Genomic DNA, 26,772 nt, shown 5'->3' on the forward strand with positions numbered 1-26,772 from the left:
TTATTTTGTTACCAGCAGGGCATCCTTTGCTGTTAGTTGCACAAGATCAAACTTGAAGATCGAGGCAGTCATGTACAGGCTACTTACTGTAACTCCAAGTGAAATACTCAAACTCAAAGTAGCATTTATACATGTCTCCAAAAATAAGATACATTTTTTGTGACATGACATGTTCATTGGTGTCAAGCTACTAAATCGACGTCCCATCACTACCAACTTAACCACATGAAAATACTGATTAAATTCCAGAAATATATAATCACATATTATTGAAACATATAATTACATATAAATACAAACAAAAGTCATAAGGAGGAGCCTATGAGAGTTATGATTAATGGTCATTTACCTTAGGCCTACTTCATCTTAATACGCCGTCTGTTCATGTGTCAACATAGCACTGTATTCTACTACGCAAGGAAGACTTGTCCATTTCTGTCCATACACTTGCTTCTTGGATGTATTATTCTCTAACATCTGCAAACTTCCCCAAATGAATGTAATCCAGTCTAGCTAGTGACTACTGTCATTCACCATTACCACCCACACAGCAGCCGCATGACTGACCAAGTAGTCAATTCCCCTCTTATAACACGAAAATGCAAAATGAAGATAAGATACTCTTCCTGAAAATGAATTCTATTCACACAATGTAACTATTACATATTGCTGTTGTGAACCATGTAAGTATTGCATTTATACAGTAATGATTCTGAATATATGGGGACCAGGCAAAATCTTAAGATAATAATACCACAAGAGGGCAGTCACCACCCATCTGTTTCAGAGCTGTACACAGAGATCATTATTTGGCTCTGACCAGTATGTCTGTCAGTTCACTTCACTGCTTGAGAGACACAGACTAGCATCTGCTACCAGTAAGGCCAATGGTCATGTCTGTTGACATGCAAAGAATAAGTATCAACTGCTAAGTTAACTGATGTGACTATAACCCTGAAAATGGGATAGGCCTATTAGTTTCTCATCACCCTTCAGCTTGTTGTGGGTTGCAGAGAAATATAACATATGAAGGAAATGTATTGTTCCGATACTATAAACCATGTACACAGTATATTAGCATATTGTGGTGGTTAGGTGATTATCTTTTACATAAGGAGTGATGTCATGAGAATCTTGGAACAGCTGATTTAGTAGACAATGAGCTGCGGAGGTGTTTCAGTGCTATGTAGGCCCAACCTAATTAGTATTCACAGTTCCTGCAGTACCACATAAGGGTGCATGAAAATGACAATGTGTGCAGGAGGAGTATGAAAGCTTTTAAAACACTCATTTTCCTTTCAGTTGCTAATGGTGCTCTACAATTTGATAACTGTTCCTACTTCAACACAGTACCAATTAAACTCTGGGTAGAATTGGATTATTGCAGAGGAACAAGATGCTGCACATTTCATTTTGGTACCGTCATCATCTTGGAGGAGAGGCCTTCCTTTACAATCCATAGCCACGAAAGGAGACAACTCATAAATTACAAAAATAAATAGAATTTATTTACATGACTGCTGATGCATACAGATGCAGACTACTAGCACTACTGTTTTAGCATTATCATAAAGCAGGGCCATGAGGCCTGTGAGCTCCCATCTCAGATGTTTTCCCCACAGAGGCATTCCAACGAAGCGCCCACTGGGCCCGTCCCTCAGACTGAAACCATCTCCTGGAGAATGGCACGCAGCTGTACTGGGTTGGCTCGGCCTTTGGTCTCCTTCTGCACCTCACCCATGAGTTTGTTCAGGACCTTCTGGTTTCCTTGCTTAATAGCTCGGACCTGTATTAAAGATTGGTGGTGAGCCACAATTTACCGTAAAGTGAAATGTAACGCGTCAATTAACATACAGTAGGTTGTTATCTTTTCGAACCTAAATAATAATACATTGTGTTTGTATGTATTTTAGTTTCATCTGCAAATCAACATGTCATCATACAAGTAAGTAAGATAACGCGCCGATTTGAACCATCTATCACGTTTGTACACTAAGCCTTTGCATGTTGACTTGTGCTCCACAACGACCTTTGTCAGGTTAGGTTTAGGGATGGCGTTGGTCTCAGCACAATTTCGCCATTTCCCTTGCTTGTTTCGCTGTTCTTGGCAAAAGTAAAGCAGCAGAAACATTGCTTTACTTACAGGTTAGGGTTAAGCATGGTTTTGGTCAGGGCAGAGCAGAGCATTTTGGTGTTTAATGTTTAGCGAGCCAGATAATAGCCTCAGATGATGGCCTCAGCAACAGAAATTCGCCGACAGTGGGAAAACTGTGTGAACCGTGTCACATCACAAAAGTGCTTTCCCCCAGCGCTAAGAACCACGACTCTACTTGCAAAGGCATCGCACCTCAACGCTGAATGCACTGGCGTGATATAAACCTTCAAATGATGACAGTCTGTGCCGAAATCAATGGTGTCCCTGCTGTATCTGTGAGAGGCACTCTGGCCCAGACAGCTGTCACCTGTTCTGGGTGCGTGTCCACCACCCTCTGACAGACCGAGCGGAGCTGGACAGGGTCAGACAGCAGGCCCAGGTCTTGCTCCTGTACGATCTGCTCTGCACTCTTTCCTGGGCTTTTCCACAGCTCTGTGAAGACCTGAAACCAAGACCAAAAGCAGTCGCATTTATCTCATCCCATCAGCTCACACGAGACCAAACCTCTTCTGCACTTACACATGCTGTTGAGTCTGGCGCTCCCTCTGACAAAAACTGATGTCTGTTATGAGTAGTGATCTGGGCCACACTCCCCAATCGAGAGGCAGTGTCACTTACGTGCTTGGCAGCTGAAGAAGAGATGTGTCCTGCCTCCAACAGGTCCAGCAGCTCAGCCAGGGCGTGAGGGGACACTGGGCTGAAAGCAGAACACAACAAGACTAGCCTGGGCCTTGGAACTTGTGAAAACCAGGCAACAACAAGACAGCATTCATATGTTATCATCATTAGCACCTAAGGAGAATCCAGGCAGCGATGATGCATCTCTGACCACTGAACCAAAGCAATCATATAGTCATGTGCACACATACTTGTTATCATACACACAACCTTGTAAACTCACTCAGCTCACATTGATTCATAGTCATGAGAGGAAAACACAATTACATTTATATAGGTTGGACCACATACAAAAAGCTGTAAAACCATTGATAAAGAATACATCTCTTAAAACTCTACACAGTAAAGCTCTCCTATGCACCCCTCAATATAAGAATCTTATTTGAGTGCGGAGAAAAGGTTCTGCGGACGCCACTGGGAGTCTCTTACCTCTGGCTGATCTCCAGATTCTGCTGGTTCAGGGATCCCACCAGCTCCTTCATCACCCAACCAATCACCTTTGAAGGGGCAGCTTTGGTCGACTTCATCACACTCTCAAAATAGTCCAGCAGTTCGTCATCATTCTGTGGTAAAATAAAAAGAAATTAGCCTCAATTAGTCAACCAGCACCTTTGTCCTGCAGCTATTGTTGCAGTAAAACCAAAGGTTAGGCATAGTCCCCTACGCTTACACATTGCCACTGTCAGAGAAACTCAAATAACCTTTACTGCCCCCTGCTGGTACTACTATGCTTGTGCCATACTGCTGCTGTGATGTCTTGTAACGCTAATTTAGCATTCTAGAATAGCTCTAAAATAGATTATATACAGAGTGTTAAAAAACATAGACACTTAAAATCTACAGTATGTTAGGTGGGTATTTATTAAAACTTATTCTCATGATGACTAAAGCCTATGCTATGAAACCCAAAACTGTCACTGAAAGTGATTGCATCGTCAGCAATCCAGAATGGGCGTCATTTGGAGAGCAGGTGGTGGCAAAATAATGAAATGATGTCTGTAAGTTCTATTACACAAAGACTTTTTAATGCATTTTAAAAACCACTTGCTCTACAATGATCTAGAACAGGGGTATTCAATTAAAAGTCACTGAGGGCCAATTTTTCACATTCCTTCCAGTAGAGGGGCCGAACATAGAATCTGCAAAACTGCGAGCAGCACAGTGTTCGAGGTTACGGTGCGAAACAAGTGGATAGCTTTCCAGACAGAACAGATATTTGCGTCTCTATTTCCTAGTAGCCTTAGTATGGTCTATGAGACTGTTTTAGATAGAATTTCACTCTCATGTGAATGCATAGGAGATATATCCCCAACCTGCAGTGTTAATGATCAGAAATTATGCACGGCCACAGATAGCACATATTTGTTTTCATGTTGTTCTGACCTTCTGGGGGGGCAGGACCTTGCCATCCAAGGGCCGTATTTGGCCCCAGGGCCGCCATTTGAATAGCCCTGATCTAGAGTGTAACTTTTTGGAATGCCCCGTATACATAAAGTGGTCACTTAACTGAGAACATCTTACTAGTGAAAGCGTTTAAACCTGTTATTGCATATTGCCTTCAGGACTTCTTTATAGTGTGATATACGTATTATGCATTCAGAGATACTATACAACGTTCATAGTCATTTAAATCCACCATCATCCGAACTCTGATCCCCTTTCTGAACTTCAAAAGGCAGTCTTGACCACCTACATGCCTCAATGGTTGGCAGTTAAGTGCTGGGCTGATTATCTGTTGGGTGTGTGAAATTAAGTGACAGCTGAGTAATATTTCAAAGCATAGTATTCATGATTATGAGGATTCAGATGTTGTGCTACAGGCCCCCCACATTATTCTTCATGCACTCCGTCTGCCGTATCCTTACCACCAGTGTGAAGCTGTGCTCTGGCAGGATGCTGTAGGTCCGCACCAGCCTCTCCCTGCGCACGCTGGGCAGCTCAGGCAGGCCGGCCTGCAGCTGGTCCACCAGCACCAGCTGGGATGAGTCCAGCCCTGCCGGCACGCTAGCACTGTCATACACCCGCAGAGGGGGCAGGTTGGGCTCGGGCATAAACCTGCACACAAAAACACATGACACTAATAAAAACCAAGACTAAGGTACTTTATGAACACACCATCATTTTTTGCTTCATGTGTAGCCATTGCATTATAGCAGTGTTTCCCAACCTTTTTTGTGTCATGTACCCCCTAAGCCTTTTCGTTGTGCCATGAGTACCCCCAAACTCATGTTTTACAGCACCTTCTTTAATGCAGTGTGACTATGCACCATGCATTAGTTAAAATTACATTGTTCCAAGTACCCCCTGTTGTGTGCTCCCGTACCCCTAGTGGTACACGTACCCCTGGTTGGGAAACACTGCATTATAGCACCACCACATTGTCTCTCTGGTTGTAAGGATGATGACTCACCTATAGTCCTGGAAGTCCTCCTTGTCTCTCATTGGAACGGTTGTGCTGCAAACCAAAGCATACATCTTAATGAGACGGTACACATCAATTTATAACCCAATGTTGACATGTTGCTCTCAAAGTGATGAGAAATGTGCAGGCTGAATTTCTTCAGGAACAGCAAGCAATACCCTGAACCTAAAAAAAACTCTTTGTGTAAAAGCATCTTTAGTGTAATAGTGTAATGTAATGTATGGAAACCTGACTGTTGTTGAAGTTATATTCTTCCCATGTCTATCACGTGTAAGCCAAAAAGGCCAAGCTTGAAATGTGTATGTAAAACAGAGAACAGAGAGAGAGAGAGAGAGAGAGAGAGAGAGAGAGAGAGAGAGAGAGAGAGAGAGAGAGAGAGAGAGAGAGAGATTTGTTTACTTTTTCAAAGTGTGTGTGTGTGTGTGTGTGTGTGTGTGTGTGTGTGTGTGTGTGTGTGTGTGTGTGTGTGTGTGTGTGTGTGTGTGTGTGTGTGTGTGTGTGTGTGGACCCATCTGGGGGAGATGCAGCTCATTTCATGGCTCTAATGGTGTCATTCCTCCAGGTTTGTGTGTATGTCTGCTTGTGAATGGGCTGTGCAACTGTGCAATGGGTGTGTGCACATTTCTTATGAGCCAAGAAGCCAGTTGCAGAACAATCGACCCAGTCCAAATGGCCCAATTTATCATTTTATACAGAATTCCCAGCAAAGCAGAAAAAAAGCCATTACTCCTGCTTATCAACTCTCTGCTGCAACAGGCTACACATCTTAGCCAAAGGTACACAGTTACAGCAAATCATCAAACAAAACCGTGCCGTACGTATTTAATATTTTCATGACCCAACACCTTTAGTCCATAGAAAATGGAACACATGTGGCATCTACATCTCTGTACAAAAGAGACAATAAATGATGGCATGCTATAATAAAAATGTGTGCCACATGGGGTGTATAATAATCTGTGAACGTGCCACATAGATCCTCTTACCTGGTTTTCTGGTCAAAGGCCCGGGTCTCATTCTGCACAGTTCCACCTTGCTCTAGCAGGTCTGTTTGCCTTTGTATCTCATAATCTAATAATGGACACACACACACACACACACACACAAGCACACACAAACACACACACACACACACACACACACACACACACACACACACACACAAGCACACACAAACACACACTTCAGGATAAACTGAAAATGCAAATGAAAGTGAAAATAACTTTATGAGGACTATGTTCAAAGCAGACCACAAAAGTGGCTTCCCAAGTTACCCGGATTATTCTGGCTGGCAGTCATTGCTCATATTTTAGACTGTCAAATGCATTGAACCAGCACGTCCCAAAACAACAAGGCCGACAGGCGGACAACAGATGCGTCCCTCTATGCCAGTTCCAACCTTTTTCCCCCCCAAAACGCCCCGCTGGCCTCCTCCTAACCTGTCAACGCCCACCCCCCTCTGAGGATGTGCTTTTTGTTTATTGGTCATAGCCTATTGCCCATGGAAACTCCAAATAATGTGGCAGGCAGTGAAATGACGAGACAAAGCTTTGTATTTTGCAGTTTAGACTAGGCTATAATAAGGTCATCATGCTTGGATTTGGAAAAGAAGCATCTAATTTCAAATTTCACATAGATCAAGTGGCTACATTACAAATTACCAGATATTATTAGTACTAGGTTATTTTTCAACCTTTAGTAGGCTATCACGCCATTTCAGCGTCATGTGCATGTGGGAAAGAAACTAAACATCGCCAAATAGCCTAATAAATAAATAAAACCGTTTGGGTGAATCATGCGCTATGGGTTCACACTTTGGATGCATTGTGCGCTTAATTTTTTTCAATGCCAGCTTTTTACCGTCAAGGCACAAAGCAGTGAGCTTCAGTGGCAGAGTTTACCAAATGCATACGACTGCAAACGAAGCAAAAGACGCGTTCTGTCCCGTGCTCTCTCTGAGCGCAAGGGAAAGCACCTGTGGGGTCCACGCGCCGCCAGCAGAAAACGACTCTCCCTTGCAATATGCCCGAGAACATCAGTAACACAGCGTATGTGAAATACAAATGGCCCATCTGTGTACTAGTTCGAGAACACAGACTACTCACTGAAACGTAGTGGCAGAATGTTTGCAAACTCACGTTTAGAGGAAGAGCTGTAGCGCTGCTGGTCGCCTGTGAACTTATTACGGCTCCATGTCGTGGAGCGTTCTCCCTTGCAATATGCCCGAGAACATCAGTAACACAGCGTATGTGAAATGCAAATGGCCCATCTGTCTACTAGTTCGAGAACACTGACTACTCACTGAAACGTAGTGGCAGAATGTTTGCAAACTCGCGTTTAGAGGAAGTGCTGTAGCGCTGCTGGTCGCCTGTCAACTTATTACGGCTCCATGTCGTGGAGCGTTATGCAATGCTAACGCCCCTCTATCCGAGCACAAACATCTGTGTGAAATACTGCCTGCCGACTTGTAAATCGTTAATTTCCATTCTGATGAACCAAAATAGCTGCGCAACGCGACACTATCAGCCGAATCGTTAATTTCCATTCTGATGAACCAAAATAGCTGCGCAACGCGACACTATCAGCCGAAGTGTAGGCCTATCACAAGACCGTGAACATTAAGTGACACTCACAGTGGTGTTGGTGTGCTGTGGAGAAGGAACGAAGTTGCCTACCACTGTCCAAACGCAAAACAATGCCGAAAATTGAATGCACCCCTCAGTTGTCTCACAATGCAATCAGCTTAGCCTTGCCGGTTTGGTAACATATCGTATTAGTCTAGGCAGGATTTCTGAAAAGATGCTTATTTAAGGGGCTGAAGGCAAATCTTGTTAATTTTTGGCATACAACTGTTTTAGGGGTATTCAAGGGTGCTGAATCCAAATCTGCCGTATGCCGGACGCAAAAATGTACAGAAATGCCTCAAAACGGGCAAAATCCAATATGGCCGCCGCCACCAGGTAAAAATCTCACAATCGCTTTTCTTTTGGAGCAAACAAGGTATAAATTTTAAAAAGGCATGCATTTTGATGTTTTTATACATGGGGAACCCCATGGTGTCTTCAGATTTAAGATCAGATTTGAAGAAAATGCTTAACTCATTGCCTGGCAGCCATTTTCTAATCGGGGAGCCTTGTATTATCAATGTTTCGTAACATTTTGACTGACCTTTCAAGAGCCACAGAAAATATTTTACAATGCCTATGCCTAAAGCAATACTACTAAAAACATCACTGGACTGTCTTCTTTCAGTTGGAAAAAGAAGTATGTGTTTAACATTTTCTGTTCTTTAGTAATTGGCAGTAGAACATAGGGTGGCGTCACCATAAAGACATGGCTTTTTTAACCCCAGAAAGAGGCCTCTTGAGGAAAACTAGACCTGCTTTTTGCTTTGATGTCAAAGGTCCTATGATAGTGTTAATCTTTGGCATACAGCATTTTTAGGGGTATTGAAGGGTACTGAAATAAAATCTGCTGTATACCAAGGTCAAAAATTCCCATAATGTCTCAAAATGAAGGTTCAAACATGGCCGCCATCACCAGAGACTAATGCACATTTCATTGCATATCTCTTTGATTAAACAATGTAACCCCCTCAATATATTATGCATTAATAGGTTCTCCTATTAGGAGAAGATATTGTTGTGCTATTATTTGAGATTAGAAGCAAAAACATATGTTTATGTCTTAGCCTACATAGGCAATACAGGCAAATAAATAAACAAATAATCACCATCATTTTGGTTAAGGCTAGGTGTAGTACATACAGTGTAAGATATATGTAATTAAATGTTGACACAAGCCATTTAATTTATTGAATCAATCTTTTGCTTGTACTATGGGTGAGCAGCCTATATGGTAGCACCAATGTTAGCTAGCAAACTGGAGCAACTGGTGGCTTTACTGATTGTATAACGACTACTGTTCCATAATGGAAAAATATCACATCAGGATTTATCATTAGTATTACGCCAAAGTAGCTGACATAATCATTATGATCTTTGTACTTTTACATCAGAAACCATGAAATAGCTGAGGTAGCTGAAGAAGTTTCTCCATTATTTTGCTGTATTTGCTCTGGATATGGCATTGACATGTTGTAGTTACTAGTGCTAGTAGCTACTAATGACTCTAGCTTGAAGATATGAACATTCCAATTGTTTTTTGTTGAACCGTGCCATAAGGTTATTATCATGTTAGCTGACTTTTAACCACTGAACTTCACTATGGTTCAGTATTATAAACAAAAAAAAAAAGCTGAAAGCTGGCATTGGCTCTTGGGAAAGTCGCCGGAGATCGCCAAATGACATCATGACATCATGACATTGCGTATGACGTCAAGCATAACATGCTGATGTCCGGAAAATATATCCAAATGGCTAATTTCACAATGGAAAAGGGCTAGCAACTTTTTAGAAATCATTAATCTGATTTAATGATTATTAAATATCAATGCTTGTGAATGATTCCAAAAATACTTGGTGGCCTTTATACGTAACATCCCAAAGGACAAAATCGCCTATTAGGAATTTTCCACTTTGTTGGCATGTCACCGTGACACTATGACCTCTGAGATAGATGGATAATCACACACTATTCAAACACTCATTGCCCTACAACTCTTTCTAAACATTTGCCAGAATGTACAAAGGATCATGCCCTCCCTTCAACAGCTATTGCAATATGCTTTGACACAAAGGATATGCAAGTAACCAGTTCTTATAAAACCTGACTGTTACATGCAACATATTCAATTCATTCACATATTCAGCTCACAGTTCTGTCACTGCGCTCCTCGCTGATGCAAGTTGCCTCTAATTAATTGCGACAGTTTTCTTTTAGAATGTTCACTGAGCTATATGCCTGTATCTGCCTTTAGATAGTTTTCTGGTTCAGTTGGTCTCTGCCTTCAGTAATGATTCTTGAAAGCCTTGCCTGGTCAAAACTATATAAGATCTGGTGAATGTATTTTCTTGCTTCTCATTTACTGCTGGGTCTGCCATCGAATCCATCTGTAATTTCTGTGCTGTAACTCTACTCTTTGACAGCCTGATTGTGCACAAACGTATAGTCCCGTCAGGTGAATTCATTCCATAAGCGTTATAGGTTTAAAAAAAAAAAAAAAAACACACACAAGTACTTAAAATAAAGCGCCTTTGGGCGCGAAACAAAGCTTATTGGATAGAGCTAATCATGGCTGCTGAAAGACATGCACAGAAAAGAACAGTGCCACACGAGTCACAGCTTTGCATCATATGCCAAAAAGACACTACTGAGAGGCTCACTGTCACCAAGGAAAGCCTTCAGTCAGTTGATCGTGTGAGGCAACTCAGGTCAAAATTACAGAATGACAATTTCCGAGAGGCAACAGACCGTTTGAATGCATTATTTTTGAACAATCTTACGAAATTCTCATGGCACAAAAACTGTCGCTCTCTTTATATGAGTAAAGAGAAATTGGAAAGGCTACAGAAATCTGGATTGAAAGAGAACAAAAGTGCAAGCCTGCCTGCATCAAGTACCTACTGTCAAAATGTTAAACTACGAAGCAAAACACCTACAACAGATTGGGCACAATGCATCTTTTGCCAAGACGAAAAGAAAGAAACACTTCATCTTATTCAAGAAATGAAAGTCAGTAGCAGAATACTCGAGGCAGCGAAGTATGACCAATTGTTAAGAGTTCGTTTGGCATGTGTAAATGACCTAACAGCTGCAGATGGAAGATACCATCGGAGTTGTATGGTTAAGTTTACTCGGCGGACCAAACAGTTGGAGGCACACCAGAGCTCAGAGATGGCATTTGTGTGGCTTTGCCAAGAACTCCAACAATTGGCAAATAATGCAGATGTTCTAGATCTTGTTGATGTTTGGAATAGGTACTGTGCAATAGTGTCTGATGCTGAACTTGACATACCACCTTCATTTCTGAGTCGCAGAAGCACTTTCAAGGACAAATTGGCAAGCCATCTTGATGGCATATATGATTTTGTTGTGCTGCATGATCAACCTCGAAATGAACCTCACACTGTGTTGGTACCATTCAAATTTCGCCATATCCCAGTTTCTGCAATGATGTCAGACAAAGCCTTAAATGATGAAAGACTCATCCCATCATTTCAATACCACAATGAAGATATGTTTCTCAGCATGGTTCATGTGGCATTGACAATCCGAGGTGACATGATGTCACATCCCAGGCCAAATGGATTAGACATAAGTGAAGAGCGGGTTATTGACAGCATACCCAACAGCTTGTACATGTTCCTTAGTTTGCTAGTAGGTGGTCAATGTCAGCTTGAGGATGATGAGCCAAATGACGAAAAGAGTGCAGCTAAACAACATCTTAGAATCACCAGCATTGCACAAGATCTCATGTACACTGTCAGTGGAGACAAATTCCTTACTCCTAAGCACATTGGCATGGCTAGTGCCCTACACCAAGCCACAAGATCAAAGAGGTTGGTGAACATGTTTCATCAGGCAGGCCATGTGATGAGTTACAGGGAAGTTCTCCAACTTGACACAGCTCTAGCTAAAATGACACTGCAAACCATGGGGAATGATGGATCTGTTGTGCCTCAAAATCTAGTAAAAGGTCGATTTGTTCATTTCTCCACTGACAATGTTGACATCAACGAGTGTACGTTGGATGGAAAGGGCACATTCCATGCCACTCAAGTTGCTGCCTGGCAGCGTGGTCCAGCAGAAGAAGATCTGCTTAAAACAATTACATTTTCATGCAAAGTAGGCCCCTTAGTCATCCCCAGGGCAATGAATGACATCTTACCTGCATCAAAGAGAGGAATCACAGAGCGGCCATACAGTGGAGTGTTGTCGAACAGCTGTTTTAGTCTGTCATCTGACTATGTTTGCTCTGCCGCACAAAAAGCACATGCTACAGACATGGCATTCATGTTGTCAAGAATGTCACACGATCCAATGCCATCCTGGACATTTTACAATGAAGAGGGCAGCACAGTAAATCCACCCAAAACAACAGTGGGCTACTTACCTATCATACAGGCACCTGCATCAGACCTGGACACACTTAACACAGTTGTTAAAAGAGTCCTCCACGTATCCAAATCCATGGGACAGCACCATGCTGTTTTGACAGTTGATGAGGCACTGTTTCCGAAATTGCTTGAGCTCAAGTGGTCAGTAGAGGAATACAAAGATGTCCTCATACCATGCCTTGGAGGTCTTCACATTGCCATGAACTTTTTAAGTGTAATTGGTCGACACATGGCAGATTCTGGCCTGAGTGAGCTATGGGTGGGATGTGGCTTTCTGGGGGTCAATGCAGCCCAACAAGTCATGACAGGTAAAGGATATGCGCGTGCCATGAGGGTACACAAGATCACACTCCAAGCTCTCTGGCAGCTGTTAATTCCACATCTTTATGTGTACCTTGATGGTGTTGACGGCACACTTACATCTGAGCTTTCAGAGGCCTGTAAATCAATAGATGCATTACACATAGCACAGATGGTTGAAAAACTCAGTAATGACAGATTTCAACAGCCTCTGAAAGACTTCAGAGCATCTCTGGTTGAAGACCCAAATGCTGCGTTCTGGTGGGGGTACATGACGATGGTGAGCATCTTACTTTGCTTCACAAGAGCACAGCGTGATGGGCTGTGGGATCTCCATCTTTACGCCTTCAAACGCATGCTGCCCTTCTTCTTCAGATATGATCATACCAACTATGCTAGATGGGGAACAGTATACCTGGCTGAGATGTCAGCTCTCCCACCAGAAGTCCTCCTTGAGTTCCAGCAAGGAAACTTTGTTGTTAAAGCAACTGAAAGGCGCTTCAACCAAGTATCAGCAGACCAAAGCACTGAGTGGTTGAATGCCACAGGAAAAAAGAGTGGAGGCCTTGTTGGCATCACCAGGAGGGCAACTGCACTAAGTAGATGGACTCTGTCCTACAATTTAAGAACAATCATTGCATCAAAGACAACAGCACTTTTGGGAATGTGTCTGGAGAATGAAGATGATGAGTATACACACAATGAGTGTTCTAAAAGCAGAATGGAAAGAGATGACACAGATGAGAACAGAATAGTTGCATCATTGAATGAGCAAGGTGCTTTTCAGCATGGTGATGATATGTTGAAGAACATAATGAACAAAGACGTTGTTACAAGAGAAATTCAGGAATCTCTGCTCAATGCAGAACAACTTGGAAAAGAACAACTACAGGAATTTGTAGAGAAACGCCTGTGTGAGCCACCAGGTAGTAAATCACACATTGATCTGAGGACACCCATCAGGAGGAATAAAGCACAGACATTTTCTTCACTCTACGAGGTTGTGCATATTTCCAAGGGCAGGCAAAACACAATCAAGACAGATAGGAGCATTTTGCAAAGGCTCATAACAGCTTACAGAGCAGGACGCAAAATCAACCTTGACAACATCCTCCAGCATGAACTCATGTCTATTCCTCTATCTCTAGCATCAACCAATGGTAGCCTCCATTCAACTAACAAATCAGTGATGCTCAACATTCTAACAGATGAAGTACAAACTCTGTCTGAGATCACCCTTTCTAACCCTAGTTCTTTGCTAATTGATGGCCAAGCACTTGTTATGGCACTTGGCAAGCCATCTGACATAACAACCTTTGGTGAATATGCTGGCATGTTTTCTAACACTGTGTGCAAGATGGGTGTTTCCTACCAGAGGGTGGATGTTGTTTTTGATCGGTACCAGAAACAATCCATTAAGGCAGGTACAAGGAAGAAGAGGACACAACGCCACCAGCCAATTCGACGCAAAATTGAAAGTGAATCAGTGTCTTTACCAACAGACTGGTCCAACTTTATGGCACTTGATGATAACAAAGCAGACCTTGCACATTTCCTCTCAAATCATCTCATCAAACACAGCCCAAAGGGAGAGCAGACAATTGTAGTGTCTGGGGGGTTTGCGGACACAACCACTGCCATGGCGTCAGATCCAAGTCTTGACATCTCCTCTTTACAAGCTGATCACGAGGAAGCTGATACAAGACTAATTTTGCATTGCATACATACAAAACTGGACACACTAGTTGTGTCAGCACGAGATACAGATGTGCTTCTTCTACTTCTAGCACACTTTAACAAAATGGCTTGTACTTATCTTTACATGAAGGCTGGTACATCAAAAGTTCCAAAATATTTTCCAGTGCATGAAATTCACAAGGTGCTCACAGTTGATCAATTAAATGCATTACTTGCTTTCCATGCCATCACTGGGTGTGATAGTGTATCTCAGTTTAGTGGGCACAGCAAGAAAACAGCCTGGAAGGTGTTTCTTGATCACCACAAGGATCTTGTTGACCTTGGAACAGGACCTCTAACAGAGAATGCAATCAAAATGGCTGAGAGATTCATCTGTACAATGTATCGTGTTCCAGAGATTCATACCTGTGACAAAGCAAGAGTGAAGTTGTTTTGCAGCGGCCGTACCCAGGAGTCTTTGCCACCGACTTCAGATGCCGCACGATTCCATATTATGCGCGCACATTATCAAGCCACTGTTTGGAATCAGGCCCACATACCTCATCCTGTTCTCCCACCAGTCACTGAGATGGGATGGGTGGAATTGGATGGGACTTTAGTCCCACTTCTTCTGTCTCTACCACCAATTCCCAAAGCATGCCAAGAAGTTACAACTTGTGCTTGTCTCAAGGGGTGCCTCAGCCAACGCTGCAGCTGCAGGAAAAGTGGCATGCATTGCATGGAGTCATGCAGTTGCCACAAACTCACTAACTGCTGCCAAAACACTGGACAGGTGGAGGATGATGATTCGGAGTAAGATAAAATAGTTCTTCTACAAGTAAATTCTTCTCAATATTAAGTTAATTCTTTACAATGACATGAACATGTCTCTTCATCCTCGTAGATTAAGTCTCAATATCTCAATACAATAGGCATGTGGTAAAAATTCTAATAATCAGAAACCTAAATATAGGCCACATATAGATTCAGCAAGATTCTGAAGAGTCTTTCAATAGGGAAAAGGGGAAGGACTTTATTTTAGGGGAAACATGGATTCATATTAAAATGGGCATTGCATTAAAATCGAAAGAAAATTGCTATTTGTAAATATGTATATAGAATAATCTGTAAATAGTTTTATAAATATAAAATACCTAAAAAAAATATAAAAAACATAAAAATACAAAAATATATAGGAGTCTAACTTGTTTAATCAAGGAGATATGCAATGCAATGGCCATTAGTCTGATGATGGCGGCCATATTTGATCTTTCATTTTGAGGCCTTATGGGATTTTTTTAACTTATTATACAGCAGATTTTATTTCAGCACCCTTCAATACCCCTAAAAATGCTGTATGCCAAAGATTAACACTATCATAGGACCTTTGACATCAAAGCAAAAAGCAGGTCTAGTTTTCCTCAAGAGGCCTCTTTCTGGGGTTAAAAAAGCCATGTCTTTATGGTGACGCCACCCTATGTTCTACTGCCAATTACTAAAGAACAGAAAATAGTAAACACATACTTCTTTTTCCAACTGAAAGAAGACAGTCCAGTGATGTTTTTAGTAGTGTTGCTTTAGGCATAGGCATTGTAAAATATTTTCTGTGGCTCTTGAAAGGTCAGTCAAAATGTTACGAAACATTGATAATACAAGGCTCCCCGATTAGAAAATTGCTGCCAGGCAATGAGTTAAGCATTTTCTTCAAATCTGATCTTAAATCTGAAGACACCATGGGGTTCCCCATGTATAAAAACATCAAAATGCATACCTTTTTAAAATTTATACCTTCTTTAGTCCAAAAGAAAAGTGATTGTGAGCTATTTATTTGGTGGCGGCGGCCATATTGGATTTTGCCCGTTTTGAGGCATTTCTGTACATTTTTGCGTCCGGCATACGGCAGATTTGGATTCAGCACCCTTGAATACCCCTAAAACAGTTGTATGCCGAAAATTAACACGATTTGCCTTCAGGGTTCATCTTTTTGGAAAAATGACCCTGACTATATACGTTTGACACACATTCGCTCCAGGCCAAAATGCCTCTCTGCCTCCGCCTTGTGGACACAGGAAGGAACGCGTTTCAGACAGCGTTTCAGACAAGACAGCGTTTCAGACAAGGAATGCGTTTCAGACGGACGGACGGACGGACAGCGGACGGACAGACCCTCTTATATAGATGCTGGGACGCATCTAAAAATCCACACACTTGCTATCTCAACCAAGCGAACTGCTCTGCCAAATGTGTGCCCCCAAATGGTTCAGCACTCATCAAAAGTAGAGTAGAGTAGAGTAGAGTATCGTTTATTGATCCCAGGGGGAAATTAAGGTGTCAAGTAGCATACACACATAAATAAAGACATAAAGACATTGTCCACAAGACATAACACACATATTTACACATAAAATAAAATAATCATATATAGGTCGCTGTTGCATACTTATTGCCAAGGCATCTCTCTCTCTCTATCTCACACACACACACACACACACACACACACACACACACACACACACACACACACACACACACACACACACACACAAACACACACACACACACACACACATACACACACACACACGCACAAATATAAAGTGTAAAGTGTCCACAGTGTTCACATGTGCCTTAGCTAAGTGGCACATAGTAGCCAAGACAAGGTGGCCATAAAGTGTCCAGGAGTGTCCATAGTCTCTTTCCTAGAACAATGTCCATTGTATTCCTTAGAAAAAGAGATGGGGGGTTAAACACACGTCACCCCCTGTGTCACTCCACACACACACACCCACACACACACACACACACACACACACACCAAAAATAAAGTGTACATAGTCCAGGAGTATCAGTAGTCAGGGGGGTTACACACATCGCAAACTGAGTATCTACCCACACACACACACACACACACACACACACACACACACACACACACACACACACACACACACACACACACACACACACACACACACACACACACACACACACACACACACACACACACACTCAGCTGTGCATTCCACTGACAAGGAGTCGAAGGGTAGAGAGTCCACTGGTGTAGAATGCGTCCCTACTGCTAAGACGTAAGACTGTGTGTCTTCCTGTCTGATCACAGCAAGAGTCCCGTCTCTCCCACCCCCCTCTTTACAGAGCGACAGAGGCCATGGCAATCTATCCTCTTTGAGCTCAACATCAGACGAAGAAAAGTCAAGTCAACCTTAAGGGATTAGGACCTTTGTGCGTGCACGTGTGCCGTGCGTGTGTGCGTGCAGTGATGGAGGGGTATAATCACTGGATTCAGATGACAGTGTAGGAGTTTGTATGTGTGGGCTTTTGGAGACCTCCGCAGGCTTCTCCTATCTCTAGTGTGTGGCCGTGGAAGAGCATCAGCAGGCGCAGCAACAGACAGGGGAGGGTTATAGGCTCATTGTGTGCAGTCTTATCTGTGTCTCCCAGTGTGACTGAAAGCATGTGCATAATAATTACAACAGTGAGCTGCCCTTAGCTGCCTGCACCCACTCAGAGCGATGGGGCACCGCAGTCTAATCAGAACACACACAAGAGAGCACACTACAGACTACCCCTTTATCCTGTGTGTGTGTACAGTGTGTACAGTGTGTGTACAGTGTGTGTGTGTGTGTCTTTCATTTTCCTAGTCTTCCATTTCAATATGCAGATGTTTAAACAGCAATAGCAGGTAAATGTAGAGTAAAAGCAAAATTCAATTCCTGAACTCATGAAAACCATTTCCTGGGGTTGCTGCCTGAGTTCAGCCGGGGACATATCTCAATCCTACCCCATCTCTCTCTCCCACTCACTCACTTCCTGTCTCATTCTTCACTGTCTTTGCCATATTAAAGTCAAAAGCCAAAAACATACATTTTAAAAAGTCTGACTCACACCTCATTACAGGCACATTGTTAAAAAATGATGTGAACTACTACTATGTGATTGTATGCAGGAAATAAGGGAAATGGAGTGTTTAAGCTTTGACAACCTCAGGTCTTCTTTCCAGTGTGTGCCCTCACCTATGGCCCTAGCCAGGAATCGGGCACTGTTGATGTTCTTCACTTCAGTCCTGATGCCAAGCGGCTCCCCAGGCATGTGCACTGATACGTTGGCATCCACCCTCAGCTGGCCCTCTGTGGAAGGGGAAAGGGAAATTGTTACCGCCAATCGGCCTACCCCTATATTTCTACATAACTGTAGATGATTGTTAATGACACCAAAGGGCATTTTATTTAGACCAGAACTTGGTATTTCTGCCATCTGATGAGTTTATTTAACAGCATGTGGAGTAAATTGTGCTTGTTCAGTTCATCCTCCCCATTTAACAGGCATACGACTGCAAGTGACACAGCCTCCTCTGTAATAATTTCTATTTTTTCCCGCTAAGTGAATGCTACGTTTTAGTTCAGTCTGACAGCAAAAAAAAAGAACATAATAAAATGTTAAACTTTCATAGATTATAGATTCATGGCACACAAAGTATTCCACTGATTAATTTGTTTATTCTTACATGTCTTGGGCTTCCAGCCCAAATAAACCATGAATTGTGGATTTCAAAAAAATAGAAAACTGTGATGAAATCACCCTTTTCTTCAGGAAAAAAATAAATATTTGGATCACATCAAATCAGTTGAAATATAGTACTTTCTAAATGACATTCCAATCTTCAATATTTGGTTAGGAATCTCTTTGCCTTAATCACTGCCATGATGTGCATTTTTTTCTTTAGCATTGAAGTCAATGGTAGTGGCATTGCATGGGAGTTGTGGAAGCCCAGATATGCCTGATGCTTTGTTGTCAGTTGTTTTTACCTCCACCAAGGAGGCTATGTTTTCCGTCGTGTGCGTCTGTCTGTCTGTTTGTCTGTCTGTCTGTCTGTCTGTCTGTCTGTCTGTCTGTCTGTCTGTCTGTCTGTCTGTCTGTCTGTCTGTCTGTCTGTCTGTCAGTCACCAGGATAACTCAAATACGCATGAACGGATTTGGATGAAACTCTGTGGAGTTGTTGGTCATGACCCAAGGAACAAGTGATTAAAGTGTTGGTGGTGATCCGGACCACGAACCGGAACCAGGATTTTAAAAAAAGATTCTTCACCATTGCTAGTCTAGAAATCTGGACGCCCCTAGTGACCGCAAATTGACAGGGCGAATTATGGCATTGCAGTTTCTAACTCCACAAAAAGAAGGCAGGAAGACTTAAAATAAAAATAGGGTGTAAAATAGTCAAATGAATACTCAAACAGCTTCCTTGGCGGAGGTCTGCACTTTCTGAGTTAATTTCTAGGGTTTTTTTAACTGCTGACCCACACTTCCCTCTTGATCATACCCCATAAATTACCACAACACGTTTTGGTGCTTTGGTGGTATGGGCATTCTCTCAACTCACCAGAAATAAAACCCTCTTGAAAATCAATGGCATGTTATGTCTGGGGAGTTATAATGCCCATACCACCAAAGCACCAAAACATGGTATGGTAATCTATAGGGTATAATTACATTACATTGCATTTGGCAGACGCTTTATAACCAAAGCGTCTTTCAAAAGAGGACATAATCAAGCCAACATCACAAGCAAATACAAAGTGCACAGGAGATATACAGAACAACAAGTGCAGTTGCAAAGAGGGGTTAGTTTTTTTTTTTTTTTTTTAAATAGAGTATAATCAAGAGAGAAGTGTATCTATCTGATCCTATCATCGGACAAGCATCATGATCTTCTGTCTTATCATCACATTATTCCACTGATCAGAAGTAGCAGTCAATGTTTCCTTTCATCTTATTTCATACATTAGCCAGGAGCACCTAATGATGAAGGATTGACTTACACCCCACGATGAATGTAAGGTTCTAGTTTAATACTTAATTGAGGGTTTGTTTTACTACATAACTTGAAAAATAAATCAGTGGTTTGATAGAAAAGAAGCAAGAGTAGAGAGGGGAGAAATATGGGAAAAGGGAAAAGAACTCTTGCCTGACATGTTTCCCCGGCATGTCCCCAGTGTCTGCAGAATGAGCTGCAGTTCCCGGACAGCTGCCGCTGCCTCCTCTCCACAGCTCATCTCAGGCTCCATCACGATCTCCATCAGGCCAACCCCTATAGGCGCACACACACACAAACAGGGACGGTAACACACACAATCAATTACATGCTAAATTAAAAACATGTTTGAGGACCGGCACACAAACACACAGACAATCCATGCTGCATCACCTGCCCTGTTGAGATCAATGAGGGTCTGGTTGTGTGGCTCATCGTGGAGGCTCTTGCCACTGTCCTGCTCCAGCTGGATCTGTTTGATGTTTACGTTCTTGGTCAACATCTGATTCCTCTTGGGACCTCCCAAGTAGCTGTAGGTCAGCTTGCCATCCACTGCAATAGGCAGCCTCTGCTGGGTGATCTGGTAACCTGCCTGGGGAATTATGACATAACAGTAAAAAATCGTAAGTGGAAATCTGTGCATGGTTTCAAGACATGATATTAACATGCAACAGTGAATAAGGTAATTTCAATGGTTGAAAGGGTTATTTCAATGGTTGTGTACAGAGGCAGGCATGGGTGCTTGTGTTTGGAAAAGTCTTCAATGATTTTGCTGCACTGGGGGAACAGACTGTGTACTCTTGGCATGAGCCTAATACTAAGTTTGTCCCCCATCCACACAGACAAACCTAATGAGGAAGAGGCGTGCGAGCATGTGGCCATGGTCTTTCTGAGTCCATTAGCAGCTTGTTGTTACTGTGAGACATAAACCACAGAATGTCTTTCAGACATATCTCTTCCTTCGAAAATCTGTTATATAGCCATCAAACAAAACCATCTGTGAGCTGATGTAAATAATAAATCCATCACTGGCACAAGGGGTTCATCTGTTGTCATGGTAACTGTGACAGCACTAGTGTTAACAGTTACTTTTTGTAACTGAATAATGTCCACATGTAACCATCATTCCCATAATACTCTATACATTATAGAGTGCATACAACATTTATTATTTATTTACTCATTTTATTTATCCTAGACTTTGCTTTTTGACAACTGACTGAAATAATGGATGTATCTTGTTAGTGACAGCACTGATGGGCTTTGTGTTAAACATACTCAATGATTTCATTCTATGTGTAAGTCCAATTGTTGTATCAATTTGTCACTAGCTGTTGGTTGATGAGTCACACTAACGTTTACAGCCATCAGTATTTAGCTTATAGCCTGATGATCTTATCTTCACAGGTTAAGAAATCCTGCTGACTGACTCATCTATATGATGAGTTCTAATCTTAATATCTTAAGATATACTGTTCGTTTCTAAACCAAGCAAGTGATTCTAAACCAGAGTGCCTCTCTGTCAGGAACGATGGATTTTACGGACTCAGAGATGGATTCTTGTGAAAACCGAGCAGCGAGAAAAATAGATTACCATCTAGTATTCTGTGTGTCTGCTTGAAGTTGTTGTAGTACATTTTTGCAATAGATTGCATCACCTTTTCTTATTTGGAGCTGAATTTGGGAAAGAGGAGGCAAGCTCTGCTCTGAATGTAAGCTCTGTTCAACAGAGGATCCTATTGAGCTGCTGGTATCACACATGCATACCTCTTTAGCAAGGAGATATGATATGTGTGTTTATTGTTGCTGGATTGACAGAATTGCTGATTTTACATTTGTAAATGTTTGCTTCAGTAATATAATCCAACAGCCTAGATTTAACTTTGCTAAACAAACTTGATGAACTTAATTGTTTATGTGGTTGGGATTTTACTGGGATTTTAAGTTAATGTTAAATTGCTTTACGTCACCCTTTCGGCACCCTGTTAGATCATGCCCTTCAACAACTATAACAAGACATGTGAGCCTTGTAATGAGGCATTTGGCTAGGGAAATATTCTTTGGGATATTAAAATAGTCTGGCAGTGTTAATGTCGAGATTTGAAACATATGTTGATATCGTTGGCACAGGTTTTAACAAGGTTTGACAGAGTTTTCTAATCATACGAAATATGAGAGAACTGCAAAACAGATTTCGTATAAGTTTTGCATCAGTAAGTTAGTAGCCTAAGGGAAATAAAAACAAGGAAGGTTTTAAATCATTCAGGGGACACTAGATCTGTTTCCTTCCTTGGTTATCTTTCCACCCTAATCACACAAATAAAGCTCTTATGCCAATGAGGTTTGAAAGTGTCTGATTTCATATGAAATGACATCATTCAAAGTAATGATTACGGCACTTCTTTATAAGGATGTCACTCAGCACTCAAACTACACAATAGTTAGTTCTGCCTCAGTGTCAGAGAAAGCTGAGGAACACCTCCATCTGATTGAGTTTTTCAGTATGCATGTCAGCGTACATTATATTTGTGTGTAGTCTACTAAGTTATTCAGGATTCTCGTCATTGCAGGGAGGATGGGGGAATTCATATTCATCCTAATGCCATGGAGCTGATTCCTGTCAACATCTTTTTCTTCCACAGACATATTAATTAGTTCTGAGAATGGAAAGACAACAGGTGGACTCACGGGCATATCTGCGTAAAAGTAGTGTTTCCTGTCAAACAGGGATTTTCTGTTTATGGAGCAGTTGAGAGCCAGCGCTGTCATCACTGCAGCCTCCACACATCTCTTATTCAGAACCTGAGGAACAGAACGGAAGCGATTGAAGGTTTTTTTTCATCACAAAACTGTAGATTGTCAAAATACAAATCAGTCCACAAATAATCTAAATCAACTTGCCCTGCATACTTACTGGCAGTGTGCCTGGAAGAGATGCATCGAAGAACGATACGAGTGAATTCGGAGGTGCCAAGAACCTCACTTCTGAAGCAGAGAAAAGTTTTGACAAGGAGTTGATCTGAGCATGGATCTCCAGGCCAACCACCCCCACCATCCTTTGAGGAACACTGACACTGTAAAATAAAAATTAAAAAATGTGATAGCTGTCAAAGCCTGTACGCTCTGCAGCCTGCAACGTCGGAAGGTTAGCCTGAGTTGAAAAGCAATGACATTGAAACTTGCCTCTTCTTTTTGGTTTTGAGCTGACTTTGATAGAGACGTATGCATGTGCTGATTCTTCTTCTCCTTATGCCATTAGACATCATACTTGAAGAAAAACAAGAAATGTGTTTTACTTTGTTGACGTTTTGTATCATGCTTCCCAAGCCTGCTGAGGTAGCCGCCATGATTGTTGAGTCCTGGGGTTATATGGGAAGTGAAGTTTCTGTACGCGTTAATGTCGCCAAGCCAGATATGGCCGGGATCTTGAAAAAATACGAGCCCCACAATGCATTACAAAGACACGCCCCAGTTTCACATATATATTTCCGGTGCTGTGACGTCACGGCGGAAGAAACTCCTGTTTAGGAAATTGTTGGGACTAGTGGCGGGAGTTCTACGCGTGTTCGACTACACTTCGGATTTACTAATTTCCCCGTAATATTCCATTTTCATTTCTCGACTATGGGCGATCATTTGCAAGAGAAGTCTCAGCTGAAAAGTGGCGCACCGGTTTCTCTGAATGGCGACAGCAAACTCGTTGAAAAGCACGGCAGCGAGGAAAATGGACACGACCATGCCGCATCAGGTGTAAACGGTGGGCAAGAATACAAAAGGTATACATTTAGCCCCCAACCTACGCTCGAGGACATACGCCGAATGCAGGCAGAATTCACAGACGAGCGGGACTGGAACCAGTTTCACCAACCTCGAAACCTCCTGCTGGCAATGGTCGGTGAAGTTGGAGAAGTGTCCGAGCTCTTCCAGTGGCGTGGAGAAGTTCCCGAGGGCCTACCGAACTGGTCTGATTCCGAGAGAGAACACCTCGCACAAGAATTGAGTGATGTCTTGATCTATTTGGTGGAGCTGGCAGAGAAATGCCACGTCGATTTGCCTCAAGCTGTCCTTCGTAAAATGGCACTGAACCGCTTGAAATACCCAGCCAGTAAAGTTCATGGATCAGCCAAAAAGTACACTGAATATCAGGAATAGACCCACAGCAACCTGGACAGGGTTCCTCTGAACAATCAAGTGCAGTGAAGTCCTACACAAGTTGCTCATATTTTATTTTCACTGGCTTAACGCACTTTACTTGGTAATTGTTTTATTCAAGATTTTACTTCAGCCTGAGCGAGCTACTGCCGAAGTTGTTATCTATGAGGCGCCGCCTAGCCAATATGTCAGGAATTGCATACACATCACCGCTAAAAGCTTGCACGTACCTTACTTTTCCTCGCACATCACCGCTAAAAGCTTGCACGTACCTTACTTTTCCTCGCACATCACCGCTAAAAGCTTGCACGTACCTTACTTTTCCTCGCACATGCACCCGAAAGGTTTGCACGTACACTGTTATTTGCTTGCACTCGAACAGGAAAACGTTGTGCATACGCCACATTTTCATGCACGCAGTAACAAAAATCTCACACACAAACTACTTTGACCTCGCACACACACCACTTTTGCCTCTCACACATACACACATTACACTCATACACACAATACTTTTATTTGCACATGCACGCCAAACGCTCACACATAATTAGACTTTACTTCGCACATATCCCACTCTTCTATGCACATACACCCTTAAAGCTCGCACACATACCAGTGTTACTACGCACATGCTTGACTTTTCCCTCACGCACATACCACTTTTTTCTTACACATCACTACCATTCAAAATCGAGATTTCAGATGGTGTTTATGACAGGGAAATGGTATGTGCGCGACGACGTTAGTGTTGTGTGTCTCTGAGAAAGTGGTGTGTGTGTGTGTATGTAAGTTGTAGTGTGTCACACAAAAAGTGTTGTGTGTGCGAGCTAACATGTAAATTAAGGGCCGAGCTCCGCCCAGGTGCCAGCTCATTATGCAAATGCAGACCGAGTAAAGAAAACATTGAATATTCTGACCATTCTGAACGTTACCCTTCTATTATGTAAAAAAAATATATATATATAAATAATAAAATGAATGGTGATACAGTTTCAGAAATAAAAATATTAGCGTCCACTCAAGACAGGAAGTGAAAAAACAACAACCGGAAAACCAGCCCAACCCACTTTCTTTGCCTGAACGTGGGTTGCTCGCACATTTAACGGACTGACGAACGGACTTCGAAATGGCTGCGCATACCAGGGACAGGGACGCCATGTTAAATCAGGCTATAGGGCTTTTAAACACAATTATAGATTCTCCTGGAAATTCAGGCGTTAACATCCAGGCAGGTGTTAACAATTTAGCTCGTTCTAATAATTCGACACCAACACCATCAGCAGACTCAGAGGTGGTGGCCCCAGTGGATCTTCTGAAGAGTGCATTGACCTCATCTTGGACCGAGTCTGCTGATGGTGTTGGTGTCGAATTATTAGAACGAGCTAAATTGTTAACACCTGCCTGGATGTTAACGCCTGAATTTCCAGGAGAATCTATAATTGTGTTTAAAAGCCCTATAGCCTGATTTAACATGGCGTCCCTGTCCCTGGTATGCGCAGCCATTTCGAAGTCCGTTCGTCAGTCCGTTAAATGTGCGAGCAACCCACGTTCAGGTAAAGAAAGTGGGTTGGGCTGGTTTTCCGGTTGTTGTTTTTTCACTTCCTGTCTTGAGTGGACGCTAATATTTTTATTTCTGAAACTGTATCACCATTCATTTTATTATTTATATATATATATATTTTTTACATAATAGAAGGGTAACGTTCAGAATGGTCAGAATATTCAATGTTTTCTTTACTCGGTCTGCATTTGCATAATGAGCTGGCACCTGGGCGGAGCTCGGCCCTTAATTTACATGTTAGCTCGCACACACAACACTTTTTGTGTGACACACTACAACTTACATACACACACACACACCACTTTCTCAGAGACACACAACACTAACGTCGTCGCACACATACCATTTCCCTGTCATAAACACCATCTGAAATCTCGATTTTGAATGGTAGTGATGTGTAAGAAAAAAGTGGTATGTGCGTGAGGGAAAAGTCAAGCATGTGCGTAGTAACACTGGTATGTGTGCGAGCTTTAAGGGTGTATGTGCATAGAAAAGTGGGATATGTGCGAAGTAAAGTCTAATTATGTGTGAGCGTTTGGCGTGCATGTGCAAATAAAAGTATTGTGCGTATGAGTGTAATGTGTGTATGTGTGAGAGGCAAAAGTGGTGTGTGTGCGAGGTCAAAGTAGTTTGTGTGTGAGATTTTTGTTACTGCGTGCATGAAAATGTGGCGTATGCACAACGTTTTCCTGTTCGAGTGCAAGCAAATAACAGTGTACGTGCAAACCTTTCGGGTGCATGTGCGAGGAAAAGTAATGTACGTGCAAGCTTTTAGCGGTGATGTGCGAGGAAAAGTAAGGTACGTGCAAGCTTTTAGCGGTGATGTGCGAGGAAAAGTAAGGTACGTGCAAGCTTTTAGCGGTGATGTGTATGCAATTCCTGACATATTGGCTAGGCGGCGCCTCATAGTTATCGTTTGGGTTCTCTCGCTAGTATTTTTAATGACTGCATTGCAGATGGTATGTTGCTGTAGTTGGT

The 26,772-nt window shown here is 42.3% G+C and overlaps 2 protein-coding genes across 2 annotated transcripts; one reads left to right on the top strand and one right to left on the bottom strand.

Moving 5' to 3' along the window:
* Positions 1-1,521: 1,521 nt before the first annotated feature.
* gatb (glutamyl-tRNA(Gln) amidotransferase, subunit B) lies at positions 1,522-23,430 on the bottom strand. The gene is made up of 13 exons (XM_063218387.1): positions 23,262-23,430; positions 22,993-23,152; positions 22,767-22,880; positions 20,472-20,670; positions 20,232-20,354; positions 18,283-18,396; positions 6,242-6,326; positions 5,244-5,288; positions 4,699-4,888; positions 3,263-3,396; positions 2,774-2,852; positions 2,463-2,597; positions 1,522-1,786 (listed from the first exon to the last, which is right to left on the bottom strand). Exons 1-13 carry the CDS (start codon positions 23,423-23,425, stop codon positions 1,658-1,660), a joined length of 1,671 nt encoding a protein of 556 aa, XP_063074457.1. The 5' UTR covers positions 23,426-23,430; the 3' UTR covers positions 1,522-1,657.
* A 154-nt stretch (positions 23,431-23,584) lies between these two features.
* Positions 23,585-24,378, top strand: dctpp1 (dCTP pyrophosphatase 1). The gene has a single exon (XM_063218401.1). It carries the CDS (start codon positions 23,703-23,705, stop codon positions 24,228-24,230), a length of 528 nt encoding a protein of 175 aa, XP_063074471.1. The 5' UTR covers positions 23,585-23,702; the 3' UTR covers positions 24,231-24,378.
* The last annotated feature ends 2,394 nt before the right edge of the window (positions 24,379-26,772 follow it).

The sequence above is a fragment of the Engraulis encrasicolus genome, chromosome 16 (genome assembly GCF_034702125.1).
Source record: "Engraulis encrasicolus isolate BLACKSEA-1 chromosome 16, IST_EnEncr_1.0, whole genome shotgun sequence".
Classification (NCBI taxonomy): domain Eukaryota; kingdom Metazoa; phylum Chordata; class Actinopteri; order Clupeiformes; family Engraulidae; genus Engraulis; species Engraulis encrasicolus.

Coding starts and splice junctions, on each gene's coding strand:
- gatb (XM_063218387.1), bottom strand. CDS start 23,425: ATGGCGGCTACCTCAGCAGGCTTGGGAAGCATGATACAAAACGTCAAC. Junction 6,327..18,282: donor ATTCCTGGCTAGGGCCATAG/GTGAGGGCACAC, acceptor GTCCATTATTAG/ATTATGAGATACAAAGGCAA. Junction 2,853..3,262: donor AATCTGGAGATCAGCCAGAG/GTAAGAGACTCC, acceptor TTCTGCTTTCAG/CCCAGTGTCCCCTCACGCCC.
- dctpp1 (XM_063218401.1), top strand. CDS start 23,703: ATGGGCGATCATTTGCAAGAGAAGTCTCAGCTGAAAAGTGGCGCACCG.